This window comes from Eptatretus burgeri, chromosome 6 (genome assembly GCF_056783735.1).
Source record: "Eptatretus burgeri isolate ZD-2024b chromosome 6, Ebu_testis_v1, whole genome shotgun sequence".
NCBI lineage: Eukaryota > Metazoa > Chordata > Myxini > Myxiniformes > Myxinidae > Eptatretus > Eptatretus burgeri.
Window position 1 is genome coordinate 79,563,712 of NC_140966.1, and position 16,686 is coordinate 79,580,397.

The 16,686-nt window shown below is 41.3% G+C and overlaps 1 protein-coding gene across 1 annotated transcript in view; it reads right to left on the reverse strand.

Annotated features, from left to right (window-relative positions):
* SZT2 (SZT2 subunit of KICSTOR complex) overlaps positions 1 to 16,686 on the reverse strand; it is a 215,035-nt gene that overhangs the window by 151,899 nt on the left and 46,450 nt on the right. Inside the window, 6 exon segments of the mRNA XM_085885818.1 lie at positions 6,321 to 6,399; positions 7,524 to 7,733; positions 10,370 to 10,587; positions 10,969 to 11,083; positions 13,153 to 13,340; positions 13,343 to 13,579. Coding sequence (XP_085741944.1) covers positions 6,321 to 6,399; positions 7,524 to 7,733; positions 10,370 to 10,587; positions 10,969 to 11,083; positions 13,153 to 13,340; positions 13,343 to 13,579 — 1,047 coding nt within the window.

A 16,686-nucleotide genomic window follows, 5' to 3' on the forward strand; every position in this document is an offset into this window, starting at 1 on the left:
GAATGATCACAGGTAGAAATGATAGGTACAAATTATTTTGGATAGGTTATGGCTGGAACTGGTGGTATTGGCATTATGGTGGCTGAGAAGTGAGTGGAGAAGGTGTTGGAGGTTAAGAGTGTAAATGCAAGAATTATAGTCCTAAAGCAGGTGTTTGATAAGCGTGTATTAACAGTTGTACAAACATTTGCCCCACAGATAGGATTAAGTGAGGAGGAGAAGGATGAATCTTGGGACACACTTGTGCATGTTGTTTCAGGCTTTCGCGAGAGTGAAGTTATTGTGATCGGAGGGGATTTGAATGGACATGTTGGAGAGTTGGCAGAAGGACATGAGGGTGTGCATGGTGGGTCATGTTTTGCAGTTAGAAACACTGAAGGTGTCAGAATACTTGAGTTTGGGGATGCTTTAGATATGGTCGTCTGCAACAATGTTTCAGTAGATTGATCACTTATGAGTCAGGAGGTATAAAGAGCCAGATAGACTACTTTCTAGTTCGGAGATGAGATAGGTAGTTGGTTAAGGATGTAAAAACAATCGGTGGAAAAAGAATGTGCCTTCCAACATTGGCTGTTATAGTGGGGCAGATAACAGCAATTTTTGAGAGGAATCGTGCAAATGATGATACAAGCATCAAAGTTGGCACATTTGTTCTCCAGGGGATTCTAATCAAATCTGCCTGATTGACCATTTGAAAATCTAAATTTTGAAAAATTTGAAAAAAAAAAACTTCAAAAAAGTCAAGATCACGAATCAATGGTGGATGCTGGCTGAGATTGGTGAATGTTTCAGAAACATCATCAAAGACGTTCCAAGTCTGCCATGCAGTTTTCTTCCCTTTACCACAGAAGGCAGACACGACGTCACATCCAGTGAACGCATGGAAGTATGGGATCCCTCTCGCTTTCTCAGGCCCTATTGCAGAAACTACCTCATGGACTGGAATCCATCGCACCTTGGCTCCTTGGCCAAAGGCAATCCACATGTTCTCAAGACCTAGTTCCTGTAGGGATGGCAGTACAGATATTGCTATGACTAGTACGTCCGTGTCATTAGCCTTAATGATAATGGACTTGCTACCATCCATCGTTGCATCCCTGACGTGTACAAATATTCGAGTGTCAGCTTCTTCATGACAACATGGAGACACAGCATCCAGTGACTTCCTTGTGTTGCTTATGGCATCTTCTCCTTTTGTGACAATGACTGTGCTTGTCGTCTGTGCTTCACACATCTTTTCCGCAAGGAAGTGAAACAGCTCAGTCTTGTTGCCATCATCTCGAAGAAAGCTTCTCCAGTTACTTGGGGTCTTACGGTTCCTGTCACTCTTCTTCTGATTCCTTGCCCCCTTTTCGACCTTGCCTCGGACTTCAGACTTGACTTCTTGTACACATCAAACACTACGTCCACCCTCTCGTACCTGGCACCATAGGATTCCACCTTTGGGATGATGTCTTCTTTAGCATAGTCATCAAATATCTTTGAAGTGCGTGGAGATAGGGCATTGATAAGTGCTGAGCCATCAATGATGACTACATCTCCCCTTGGTTCTCTGTATGGGATGTTCACTTGCACTTCAAGAATTTCAGGCAGCTGTGACTTCAAATTTTTTTGAAGTTTTATTTTTTTCAAATTTTTCAAAATTTGGATTTTCAAATGGCCAATCAGGCAGATTTGATCAGAAAGCCCTGCAGAACAGAAATGCCAAATTTGATGCTTGTATCATATTTTGCACGATTTTTCTACCTGCTACTACACTATTAGTGTGTGATGTAAAGTTAAGATGGAGTAGGGAAAAGAGGTAACCTTACGTCCCAAGGAGAAGAGTCTGGGAACTAAGAGATCAGAATGTAAAGAAGCATTTCTATAAGGAACTTCTGTAAATTAATCTTGGAAACCCTATGGTAGGAGAGGATGTAGAGAGTTGTTGGAACACTTTAAAAGATGGGCTGCTGCATGCTACAGATAAGACATGTGGCTGGTTGAAGGGCCCAGCTCGACATGAGGCTATTTGGTGGTGGAATAATGAGGTGGATATGGCCATTTCAAGAAAAAAGAAAACTGTTTAGGATTTGGAAAAAGGTAGGGGATAAAGAGGAATACTTAGTGGCTAAATGTAGGACAAGAAGGGAAGTTTACAATGCCCAAAAAATTAGTACAGGATTCGTTTTCAGATGTGATAAATAATTCAGATAGTAGAGGAGAGATATTTAGGATAGCAAAGCAAATGATCGTTCAAAATAAGGATCTCATAGGAGAACAATGTGTGAAGGATGATATGGGAAATGTACTGGTTGGCCCTGGGGAGATTAGAAATGCTTGGAGGAGTTACTATGAGCACCTGGTAAATGAGGAGTTCCCTTGGAACAGGGATATTCTGGAGGCAGTAGAGCCAGTGCAGGGCCCACCACCTGAGATAAAGAATGAATGGGTGAAGAAAGCCATCGATGAAATGAAGATTGGTAAAGCGGCGAGCAGCACTGGTATTGTCGCAGAGATGCTGAAGGCATCTGGTGATATTGGAGTGAATTTAATCACTAAATTGGGAAATGCAATTAGAAGGGAGACATCTGTCCCAGATGACTGGTTGAAAAGTGTAATGGTGAATATTTATAAAGGGAAGGATGACGTCTTAATTCAGAGCAACTACAGGGGTCTGAAGTTGCTGGACCATGGAATGAAAGTGGTAGAGAGAGTCATGGATAAATTGATAAGACAGAGTGTTAATATACCCGAAATGCAGTTTGGTTTCATGCCAGGAAGGGGCAAGATAGAGGCAATTTTTATACTTGGGCAATTACAGGAAAAATATCTGGGGAAGAAGAGAAAACTGTAGTTTATATTTGTGGATTTGGAGAAGGCGTTTGATAGGGTACCTCGGGAAGTAGTGCAATGGTCCATGAGAAAGTTATGTGTGGAGGATTGGTTAGTTAGGGTAGTCTTGGCAATGTTGTTGTTCTTCTTCTTTCGGCTGCTCCCGTTAGGGGTCACCACAGCGGATCATCCGTTATGATCCGCATACTGATTTGGCATAGGTTTTACGCCGAATGCCCTTCCTGATGCAACCCTGGTCGCCTCTTACGACACAGGGATAAGGATTTGGGTTTCGCCATGATTCCGGGCTGCCCTACACCCTCTCATAGCGCGGCCCAGCGCAGAGCCCCTATCCTCAAGCGATCCTCCAACCCAAGCCTCCGAGCAGCCAGATTACAGGCGCACGCCACTACGCCCGGTTGTAGTCTTGGCAATGTATGATGGCCTAAAAACCTCTGTGAGGGTAAATGGAGTACAGAGTGAGGATTTTGAAGTAAAAAAGGGTGTTCATCAGGGGTCAGTCTTGAGCCCAAACGTGTTCATTGTTGTTTTTGAGGCTATATCACAGGGATTTAGAGGAGGCTCACCTTGGGAACTCCTGTATGCTGATGACCTGGTGCTGAGAGCCGACAGTGTGGAAGAGGTAATGGGTAAATATGCAGCATGGAAGGAGAGTATGGAGGCCAGAGGATTGAAAGTGAATACAGGGAAGACTAAAGTACTTATTAGTGGTGTGGGAGAAGGAAGAGTGGAAAAAAAGAGGGAGGTGGCCCTGTGCTGCCTATAGAAAAGGTGTTGGTAACAATTCAATATTATGTAAACACTGAAAATGCTGGGTGCACAAGAGGTGTAATGGCATCACGGGTAGACTGCAGGTCGTTCCTGACTATTAATGTGCTATATGCGCAGGTAAACAAGTGACTCCAGTGAGAGCGGAAAGGTTTGTTTATGGGGATATATCTCTGGAATGTGTCGATAAATTCTGTTACCTGGGTGATATGATAAGTGCAGGTGTTGATGTGGAGGCAGCAGTGATTGAAAGAATTAAAAGTGGCTGGAAGAAGTTTTTACGAAATTGTTACCCCAATTAACATCAAAAGGGACAACTTTATGCTGCTTACGTTCGAAGCGTGATGTTGTATGGCAGTGAAACATGGGTGATCAAAAGGAGGATGAACGGAGGTGTGAACGAAATGAAATGAGAACGGTGAGGTGGATGTGATGTGACATTGAAGGATAGGAAACCAAATGTGGAATTAAGAGATAGGTTAGGTCCAGAAAGCATTAGTGAGGTTATGTGTAGGGGTAGGTTGAGATGGTTTGGACATGTGAAAGCATGTGGGTGGATAGTTGTGTGAAGAGGTGTATAAATATGAAGTGAATGGAAAGAGAGCAAGAGGCCGTCTGAGGAAAACATGGGATGTGTTGGTGAGAGATTATCTTGGAGTCAAATGCCTAACAAGAGGGTTAGCAAGGGATTGTGCAGCCTGGAAAGCAGCCATTAGGTGAACCACGGCTTACACATGCAAGCATGGAAACGGCCGAAAATTGATGATGATGGTGTGTGTGTGTGTATACATATATATATATATATATATATATATATATATATATATATATATATATATATATATATATATACACATACATATATACATATGCATTTCCAATGTTGCATAACATATCCCACAATGGACTGCATTTTAAAACAGGGTAGCACCCAATAACGAAGGTTGGTCTTGTGTGCGAGAAATTAGGAAAAATAGAACTTTCACTTTAATTCTCGTGGACATGAGTATAGTGGCGCACACCTGTAATCTGGTGACTCGGAGGCTTGGGTTGGGAGATTGCTTGAGGATGGGAGCTCTGCACTGTGCCGCGCTCGATGGTACAGAGCAACCCGGCCGAGACGGTGGCACCCAGGTCAATCCCAATCAGATATGTGACTTGCTGCAGGTATCATCTAAAAACTGTACAAGCCTGTTCATGGTCGAGTGTTTAAGACTAAACTAGCTCCCCCCACCAGGTCCTCCTGGTGAGGAGGGTATATGGTTCTGGACTAAAAACCCAGCAGGACTGGTCTATGGACGAAAGACAAAACCTGTCAAAGGGTGGAGGAGCTCCTTGTGTGCCAACGGCCATCTATATCTGGTGCCAACTGCATCTACGGACATCCTCTTGCAGTCGGTTACCTTCCTTTGGAGGATGTGGCAGGATCTGCACTCCGGTCACCACAAAACACTTCACTCCGCAAAACGCACTGTGGTGTGTGTCGAGGTGGTGCTGAGGGGTCGTCCACCAGATGGCAGTCTCCTCAGGTTAACCTAAGGCAGCCCTTTGGGTGGGTGCCTGGAATATCATATCACTAAGAGATGAGGATGGGCCAGGCATCTGCCTGGGGGGATGGCCAGACGGAAGCCCCGCAGAAAGTGGACTCAGCAACGCATTATGGCACATGCTCCCCATGTATGTATGTCTTGTGGACAATATGCATCCAAAAGTTTGATCGGATATTTCCGGGAAAAAGAGTGTGGCTTATACACGATTACAGTAGTTTTAATGTCCTATAATATCCCTATACACCTTCATGATATCACGTGGCAAGCACAAAGGAACCATCATTGACTTTGACACGCCCAGGAAGCCATTTGTTGTTCTGCATTGTCCCTGAGCTTCAAACATCACCTGACGGCAGACACAAATAGTTTGAAGAAGAATGACCGGTACAAAATTTTCCAATAAAATTATGACGAACTACTCGCCAGAAAGATGCAATTGATGGTCACGAATATAAGCATTGCCAGCAAAATACTGACCCTTGAGTGCCACAGTTTAAATGCTACTTAGCGAGAGAGGCAATACTTCAAATGCTATTCTCGGCTTTCGGAATGGAATAAAGGTCCTGGGATCGTCTCGTCCTATGCTCAATTAGCAAATGGTCACTGGTTTGACACCATTACAAATTTTTATTACACATCCTCGGCATCAAAAAGCTACATATAGTGAATAAACAGCTTCAAATGGAGAACCTCACCACCATGAGAGCATTTAAATTACATCAGTTGGCGAACTGTTGCTCCCAGTTTACCGACTCGATGACGGAAGATGCCATTTGCAATTTTGCCCCTTCCATCCCTATCCTGTTTTGAATTCCGTGCGGGCACGGGCAACTTGCTCGCCTTGTATAAACCCTTACAAATTTAATCATCTTTTCTGACAACTCTTCCATTTGTTGAAAAAAGAAAGTAGTGTTTTAATTTTTTTTTAACAATGCAGACAAGTAACCCTAGGTATACATTTACAATTGGTAGTTCCACATCAGATCTATGAATTGAAAAGTGCTCAAAATAAGGACCTTATATTTAAGGCCAAGTTCTGAGTTAGTCGACCAGTCTAAAAACTCTGATTATTATAACCCTCAAAATCTTATGAAAGAAATCATTAAGAAAGATTATAATGGCTTCATTGCACCGGTCGATGCATAAATCGCACTTCAACAAACTTACCAGCATCGGCAGTTCAAGTACCAGTGAGAGCATTCCATCTCCACTAGCTGCCACCTTGAATCCTTCAGCCAGACGCACCCTACAAAGAATGAAGTAACAAGAGAATGTGAAGATTGCCAGTTTTACTGGATGGCTGCAAGGATACACAAGGAAACTTGGACGCAAGGGGATATTTGGCTCATCATGCCTGTGCTTTATGCACACCCCATTAATTTGATCCATCAATTTATTCGTCCACAGACTAAACAAATATTGAGAATTTACTGACTATACCTTACCAACCAGGGAATATTGGTTCTGTTGCAAACTCTTGGGACAGGTTGCCGGATGGGGAGTTTGTGGGGTTTTGAGGGTTCTTTCTGCCTATATTGGGTTGTGTTCTAAGTTCTACAGTGCCTGCTAGAGCAGTTGAAGGTGGTGTTCGCACAGGCTTGCCACCACAAAGCTGGAGGACCAAACCCAGGTGTTGTGACCTGAAAGGCTGCCTCATCATCTGGCACATAATCCCAGGTCCCCTTCTCTGCCAGTTTGTGACTGGAGCCGCGAGGAGCAGAGGATTTCACGACACCCTTCCTTGGCCATCAGATTGCACTGTTGGTGGCATCTGGGACGCTCCTAGTTTGTCTGCAGAGTTCCTAGAAGCCCTTCCTTATTTTATTGTCGGTCAACCATGTGCAGCACCTCCATTCTGATCAAATTTTCCGGTCTTCTTTCTTTGCTTTTCCACCAAGGGGTCCATCCCTCTTAGGTTTTGGGCTCAACCCTTCCTTCACCTGTGATGTTAATCGAAAAAATTATACTACACCTATCATAGCCTAAGTGCTGCCGAAAAGGTTATGCATTAGGCAAAGAAAGAGGAATCATTTTATATTTACAGTGACTAAAGTTCAAAGAGAAGCATATATGTAGACCACAGAAAGAACAATGGCATTACAACACAATGCTCAATACGCATACATGATTTTTCTACAAGATAGCTCCAGGATTAAGATGTAAATGAGACAGTGACTGAAGTGGTGGAAAGCAAACAATAACACAAACCCAATAGCTACCCTGAAACAAACAGTGGATAGAGAAGATAATGTTAATGAAAATAGGTAATCCACAGAATGGTTGAAAAAGTTGCTAAAAATAAGAGGTGGTACGAGATAACTGTACTTTCAGGGTACACGATAAGCACTCAAGTTCAATTCCCTTGCTCACTCAGTAAGAGTAGACAATGTTCGAGCTGCCGCTCCGCTTAATGTTGTCCAGCCGGCCTGACCCATTGCCCAGATGCAACGCATGGGGAAAAGGTATCGAGCAAGTGTACTGACAGGTGAGGAAAGGGAGCGAGCTGTGCCTGAACACCCAAGGGAGGAATCAAGCGAGTAGAGTGGGTGCTGCTGCATACTAGATGGAACACGCTCATAGCTGCACTCAGACAAAAGGCAATAAAAGGCAGAGGATGAGACTCACCAATAACAACAAAATGAAAGCTCATGCAAGTGTCTGCAGGCCAAACGAAATAAATATTTTGTGCTTGGCTGCAAAACAACCTTGGAATAATAAACTGCACAAAATTGATGGAGTAAATGTTGTCATAATTTTCCAAATTTTTTCAAAACAATGTTTCAAATTTTCAAGACAAGCACCATCTCACTTCAAATCGCTGGACTTCTGATGTCGGGATGGCACGGACACTCCATTGGATTAACACAACACAAATCCTCAAATAAATCTCCCAAAGGGACAAATTTATTAATTTATAAGGTACATACCAGTCGTCCGTGGAGGATTTCGCATCCAATAAACACTCAATCATTTGGACAGCATAAATGAGCGACAAAACTGACCGACCCAAAATATCCCGATTGTAATTCTTCTTTTCGGAAGGCCTAACTCAAGATTGGTTTCAGCTCAAGACTTGGTTGAAACACAACTCTACTGAAATTTACATTGGGAAAGTCCATGACGACTCAAATTTTTGCACAACTTGAAAGGATTCCACGACTGGTAAGCAAAACTCAATCACTACGCATAGGAATGGGAAGGGAAACAATAGGTGGGTGGGACAAAGCTTATCAATCAGCCTGGAGGGGGCAGGGCCACAGCAACACAATTGTCTGAGGGCCAATTACACCAAAACAGGTGTGGTTAACAGCGTAAAATGACATGCAGTCCAACGGTAACGACAACAGAAAAACACTTTCAAAGACAGATGAGGTTAATTATTTAACGTACATCTAGCAACAATGGCAACAATGGTTGTCTTGGGACAGACTGCCGGATGGAGAGTTGGGACAGGTGGAATATTACAAACAGTCGGTCAACCATTGTTGCTAGATGTACTATAATTATCTGTACGTAAATATAACACCAAAAAGCATGGTGAAGCCTCGGTCGACCCGTGCGAGTAGATCTATTAATTACATACTGTATTTCGATCAACTTCTTAATTTCATAGTATTGAACCATGAGTACCTCAATTAATTACGTATCATTGCACCGTGGTGACATCTAGACCTTCATGGTGAGGGTCACACTGAAAGTGCAGTGTGCTTTAACACATGGACGTGCAGTGTTTATAAATTGCAGAATTTCAGTTTTCATGCACAAATTATACTGTCGGACCCCACTATAAGCCTGGTGTTGATTAAAAGTTAGGGTGGTGGGCTTGGGATCCGAGGATCCTGAGTCCAAATCCCACTCGGCTGTTCAATTAACACCAGGTGGGGTTGACTCTGTCTGTCTTCCTTCCGAGCCTTTGTCCAAAGTCCAAAGTCCAAAGTCCAAGGAGCTCGGGGTTCAAAGGGTTAAAGCCTAATTACCTTCGTAATACCTGCCTGCGATTTATCTAGTATTCTAATAAACTAATCGTCAAAATGGAGCAGCCATTTTGCTCGCTAACAAGTGTTATAATGCAATGTGCTACTTCTAACAAAATAAAATACTTACTTGTACTCCTTGTAATTCAAAATTCTATAATGCTAGCGAACAAGTGTTATAATTGCACGTGGTACTAAATGTGAGAATTGTTTAATGGTAGTGGACTCCTGTGTGGGGATGGCACAGACACTACATACTGCTGTACATGTTGTTATTGCTGCCCATTATGTCATCGCAACACAATTTAATGCAAATCATTTTCACATATAATCGACAGGATGATTCATCGTGCAATCCCAATGAAACTCTCCAGCATGTAAATACGTTTTTCATAAGTACAGAAACATGCAATAAAAAACTTTTTTTAATGTAAAAGGATGTAGGGATGGTATGCCAAAAGGGATGGAAACAAGGAAGGGATGGCCACAAGAGATTAATGGTCACAAGGTCAGGATGGTCACACAAGAGATAAACAAGATAGGGATGGTCACATCACCCAATCGACGAGGTGAATGCACTCGTAGATTGGGTGATGTTGTTTGGGAGGGGGGAAAAGGGGAAGAGAGGGGTACGGCTATGTTCCAGGTGAAATGGGATTATCAGCCTCTTCCTTTTTCGACATTTATTTAATTAATTTTCAATATTATTTTAAGGCCAGAAAAATGTTTTTTGACAAAGCAACAAACTTTTCAGACTTTTAATACTGTATGTATGTATGTATGTATGTATGTATGTATGTATGTATGTATATATATATATATATATATATATATATATATATATATCTATATATCTCTATATCTATATATCTATATATATATATATATATATATCTATATATCTCTATATCTATATATATATATATATATATATATATATATATATATATATCTATATATATATATCTATATATATATATATATATATATATATATATATATATATATACCTTGTAAAGACCAAATTAAATGGAATGACGAGAGCAAGATGGACCTACAGCAGAGTGCACAAGGTCATAGCAGCACAGGTTTAGGAACCACACTTGGTAAAACACTATCGTGAAACCACATAAAGTGAGGAAACTTCAACACAATAAGCTACCAATATCTCCCATTCATAGATTAAATGTGGGTACTCAGTGACCTACACAGACCTCTTGCCTAATATCCAGGAGCACTCACCAGATGAGCATCTTTTCCACTGGTTTGGTAACAAGTAGCGTGCATGGTCGGTCTGAGGGTCTTTGCAAAGGTCCTTCACTGGGTGCTCCCCCACCTTTGTTCGGGGAGTCTGGAGCAACAGTGGAGGTTTTGCGTCTGACCCGAGGAGTGCCTTCCTTTGGCGGAGCCCGCTGTGGGAAGTGCAGCGTGACGATTCGTTGCTCAATATCCTCCACAACCTAAGCAACAATAAAGCAGCAATGTCATGGATGCCATTTTTAATCACACTTATCAGGTTCTTATAGCCACATGGAAAATGCCTTCTCTCAACATTTTTTGGCAAACTTGGGAACCAGAGAGAGCCAAAATTTTCAATTTGTCAAAACAAAGTACAGCGCTTAAAATTGGATGAAAAATAAAAGATTTGTTCTAAATGGCTGAAAAGGGTATGGAAACGTACTGCGGCAATCACGTGAATGTGGACAAACCAAACTTGTTTCTGATCAATAAGCAGCAAGAATCATGGTAACCACTTGCTGAAGGGATTTCTCAAAACATTTTGTCGATAATGGCTCCATAGTTAGAGGTAAAGTGATGACTGTTTAGTTTGGTGCTCTCACAGCAAGGCGGACATCCAAAGGTGTGTCAAGGGGAAACGCAAGCCGGATGAGCATGCAGGAGGCCTTCACATAGACCCTGGCCAAGTAGAAGGCCACAGGAGGTCGGTCAGGTTCTCTGCAGGGATGAAAGAACAAAAAATGACGAGGAATGATATGGGTACATAAATGAAGGGGGTAATAAAAGGAAATTTGAAAAAGAGGGAAAAATTAATGGGAAGAGGAAATAATAAGGATGAAAGAAGGGGAAAAAGGGAACTTCGTTACCTACAATCTAGTCCAACAAAAACAAGTTTGTAGTTTGTCCTCTATAAAGATTTATTGCATGATTATTGTAGGCCTTCACCATGTCATGAAATTCACATCGTCCATGTGGAGTGTGTACATCATTTAAAGGATATTAGCAAAGCTCCTTTGCATTGCATAATGCATGGATTGGTTATTAAATGGAAGATGAACAGTGATTGTATCTTTCACAGTATTTCGGTTTTAAACAATTGGTATATACACCAGGGAAGCCTGGTGTTGGCTTAGTGGTTCGGGTGGCTGGCTAACAACTTGTGGTCCTGAGTTCAAGCTCTGTCGGATGCTGAATCAACACCAGGTGGGGTCGACTCAGCCTGTCATCCTTCTGAGGTTGGCAAAATGAGTACCAGTGTACTGGTGGAGAGGCAAAGCATCAGCGGCACAGCCACGCTTCCAAGAAATGACAACTACCCAGCAGCCAAACGCAAGAACAGAACAGATATGCAGGGGGTCCCCGCTATCGGTCTCCATGCAATCTGTCGTTTTCCATACAAGTCCATAAGTTACTTAGGAACATTTTCATTACACATCCAACAATTCCCCGCAGCAACGTCCATTGGACGGAAGACCAGTTACTCGGCATTCCACTCCACAATGCAATGTGTCCTCTCCCTCTCCGATGTCATCTCACGCTGTGCATTGTTGGACTTAATGCCACTGCGTACTGTATTTTTATCTTTGTGTACTTTACCACGGTAATCGTTGAGCAATGAGGTGCAAACAGCCGCAGATCTATGATTTTCGGTTGGAGGGGGATGGGTGGTGGGAGGAGGAGGGGGCAAAAATTTACATTGCATTGAAAAATATAATTTTGTTGAGCAGAGTGAGGGGAACATTTTTGTGGGTATATATTTTTGTCTTAAATTCGAAAGACAATTCTAAATATAATATACTTGAAAATAAGTACAGTTTTGTAGTAAGCATACGGTTTTGTCGTCATCATCACGACTCTGTGAATCGCTTGTAACAAAGCTTTTTTTCTCCAACACCTTAGATGCCTATTGTATAGCCTGGAGAATTTCCCACGGTCAAAAAGCATTTTGTATTCAGACTTCTTCCTCTTCCTTATGCTAAAAGGTAACTTTGACCACTTGACCTTTTCACCAAATTCTTAATTTGGCTTCTCCAATTTTATTTCTTTATTTATTTATTTTTAACATTTTTTTTTTTTTTAATTTTAACTGGGCGTCCCTCTGCCAGCATTAGTTGGTGGACGTTAAAGATTCAATGGCATCCTTTGCGAAGAGTAGGTGAGCTATTACTGGCACGATGGCCAAGTTCCAAATTCCTTCTCTATCCTATAGGGGGAACTGCATCAGCGGCACAGACATGGCCCAACAAATGATGCCAACAGCAGCCATGTGCCGCATACAAAAGTAAAGGAAAGGATTAAGCAGTGAGCCAATAACAATAATGCTGATCATCGGATTTGAATTGATGAAAACATGTGAACAAAGTTTACTTAACGAAACATATAAAAATCTGAAGGTTTCATCTCAACGCAGGCGAGTTAATTTCCATAAAGGATCGGGTTTGACAAATATGTCCAATTTATCTTTTCAGTATGAGATTTTGGACAACAAATAATTACATGTTAAGTTAACATCCTCGAGATCCAAGTTCAGTTTCCAATCAAAATCAGTCAAAGCAGGCAATCACAAAATCGATTTCAGTAATGTGATTAAAGAGGAAATACACAACAACTTCAAATGGAATGGACAATCTAACTTTAGGTTTACAGTACCAGTACCACATCTCGGTGATTGCTGTTTTTTTCAACCTGATTTCAATATATCCATGTTATGACAATTGGCAATGATCAGTTGCTAAAATGGAAATACAATTGCAATAATAATAAAAGAATGAAGAACCAATGCTTACGCAAAGATAAACTTCACAAAGGAGGATCCCTCAACAAGTACGAAACTCGCCCAGTCACGCAATAAAAGAGAGACCGCAGCCAAGGCCATGCGACTTTGCACCACGCTGTAGCGTCCCGTACTGCTGGGGCTGTGCACGTACCGAGGCAGGGGGCTAAGGGTACACCAATGAACAGCTGTCAGGACATTGTTTTTTTTTTGTTGTTTTTTTTTTGGCAACAAAGTACAGACATTAAAGCAAATTCACAGGCACAGGAAGGAAGAACAAAACTCTCCACACACGTGTCGTGCTCCAGCAGCAGGCCAATGCGATGGACGTGAGTCCAGCGCTGAAGTTTGCTACTATCTAATGACAGTACAGGCTTCCAGTAGCTGGCAAATTGGTTGTGGTTGGACTCCTTCGATATGTTCTGCTGTAGAGACAATACCTGTGAAAAATGAAAGGGAAGGTGAGAAAAAATGAAATGTCTTGACATTTTCTTTCTGCTAAAATACCAATGAAGCCATTGAGATATTTTGTACTCGCATGGAGGGACAGGGAGTGGGGGGTTGGTTTCAGGCTATTACCTTTCGTGTACTTATGATTGCAAAATCATTTATTTTATAAACCTTCTTGTTTTTGACATCTTCAAAGCTGTCGGGTTTATGCACAACGCCGAACGTTTTATGATCATTTTCCCTTTGTTTATTTTTCAGCGGGTTGGTCAAAGTATGGCATCCCTCCGTACAGATATATCTATTGTGCCAGTTTCATGCAAACTCAAACATTGCACATCTCTCTTAACATTGGCAATCTGTGACTTTTTAGGACATCGACTTGCCTTTCTACCTTCCACCATGAGCTCTATTGCTTTCTTTACAGCTTCATCTTCTGACCTTTGTTGTGCAAGTCCACAGCAACCTAGTCTTCTTTTCCCAAGTTCTTCTTCTACCATGTATTGGTTACTAATGTCTTAATTTCTGAGCTTGGAATTTTTTCTTTCAGATATGATCCATTCATCCATCGTATCATTCTCAAATGTTCTTTTGATTGAATTTACATCTTCCTTCCACATTACCCACCTTTCGTTTTCATTCATCAATACCGGTAGGATAAAAGCTTTATAAACTTTAACTTCACGATACCAACTAGTTGCCTCCACTTAATCCAGACGGACTAGAATCTGGATGCAACGGCTAAAACTTGTCCTCCTGATGTCTATATCATGTCTCCAAGGCAACAGAAAATTTCGATCTTTTCTAAATTGAATTCTTTGTTCAGGAAAAAAAAAATTTGTTCCTCTTTTTCTTGAAATGAGCGATTCTCAAATATTTTACATATGAGCATCCCAAATATCTTCAATATCCATTCATCATTTGTGCTTGCTGTTTATGTACAGCAAGCACCGAAGAAAAATGGATGTAAAAGATACACTGCACTTTCTCAAACAAAAGAAAAGTCAAACAAACAGCCTTCAAACTATGCCTAGTCAGCCAGCAAATAAAAGCTGACGAAGTGAGGGGAGGGGTGGGAGGTAAGAGCATAGGGACTAAACAATACATATGGAAATATTTGTCATTTAAAGTAGTTAATTTATTCATTCATGAAAATGCAATTGACGATTGGTTGCATCATTTCTGGTGGTGCAGGAAAGACACTGATTTGCTAACGCATTCTCCACCAAGGCAAGGATTTAGAATTTGGCCATGGTAGTGGCACATGATAAACTATAGTGCTTATCGATATCCTGAAACTCCTTTCAAAATTTTCACCTTTTGTTGCCTTATAGCCTGGAATTAAATTTCATAAAATCAGACTTTTTCCACCTTTCTTTACACATCGTAACCCACAACTTCCAAGTGAAAAACAAATTCTAAAAATTTCAGAAAATTAATTAAAAATACAAAACTAGAATATCTTGTTTGGATAAGTGTCCACTCCATTAAAATAGCAATGGTAAATTAGTTCAGGTGTAACCAATCACCTTCAAAATCACACCAATTTAATTGGTATCCACCTGTGTTAAATTGCAGCGATACTGATTATTTCACTAATAAAATCAGCTGTTCCTGTAGGTTTCCTCTGCTGAGTAGTGCATTTCATAGCAAAGAGTCAACCAAGAGAACCAAGCAGCTTTTAAAAGACCTCCGGGATAAAGTTGTGGAAAGGCACAGATCAGGGGATGGGTAGAAAAATATTTCAAAGGCCTTGAATATCCCTTGGAGCACAGTCAAGAGAATCACTAAGAAGTGGAAGCCATATGGCACCACCAAGACCCTACCTACATCAGGCCATCCCTCCAAACTGGATGAACAAGCAAAGAGGAGACTAATCAGAGAGGCCAATGGCAACTTTAAAAGCGCTACATGCCTTGATGACAAAGACTGGTCACTGTGTGCATGTAACAACAATATCCCAAGCACTCCACAAATCTGGCCTGTACGGTAGGGTGGCAAGAAGGAAGCCATTACTCAAAAAAGCCCACCTTGAGTCCCATTTGAGGTATGCAAAAACCACTCCCTAGATTCTGAAACCATGTGGCAAAACGTTTTGTGGTCTGATGAAACCAAGATGGAACTTTTTGGCCAAAATGCAAAACTTTACATTTGGCACAAACCCAACAGCACATCACCGAAAGAACACCATCCGATAGAAAAACCTGCTGCCCTCTGCAAAAAAGCTGAAATTGGGACAGAAGTTCATCTTGCAGCATGTCAACGACTCAAAGCACACAGCCAAAGCTACACTATGGAACAAAAGGATAAACTATGGAACAAAAGGATACACAAAAGGATCCAAAGCTACACTATGGAACAAGGACTCAATCAGAGCCCCGACTTAAATCCAATCGAAAATCTGTGGCATGACTTGAAGATTGCTATCCATCAATGCTCCCCATGCAACTTAACCGAGCTTGAATAGTTTTGCACAGAAGAATGGGCATATATTGCCCAATCAAGGTGTGCAAAGTTTGTAGCGACCTATCCCAACAGACTCACAGCTGTAATTGCTGTCAAAGGTGCTTCCACCAAGTATTAACTCATGGGGGTGGACACTTATCCAACCAAGATATTCTAGTTTTGTATTTTTCATTAATTTTCTGAAATTTGTGGAATTTGTTTTTCACTTGGAAATTTTTGGTTACGAGGTGTAAATAAAGGTGGAAAAAGTCTGATTTAATGTACTTTAATTTCAGGATATAAGGCAACAAAGGGTGAAATTTTTTTAAGGGGCTGTAGACTTTATGTAGGCACTGTATATGCTTTAAAAATTGTGGGATATTTAGCATCCACCAGCAAATTCTAACAGATGGGACAGCCTGCCTAATGATTCCTACGAATTTAAAAGTAGTAAAGTTTGCACATGGAAAATAAAATGATTTTTCCTAACAGCAAATGCCTTGAGGCAGAACCCTGCATTTTTTTTTAACCACAAACAAGTACAAGCAAAGAAGACTGATGAAACTGCCAGCTCAATGATACCCTAAACATAGGGGCAATACCCTTGGGCGCTCACCTGGTGGTGGCTGAATAAGATAACCAGGGAACCACTGTA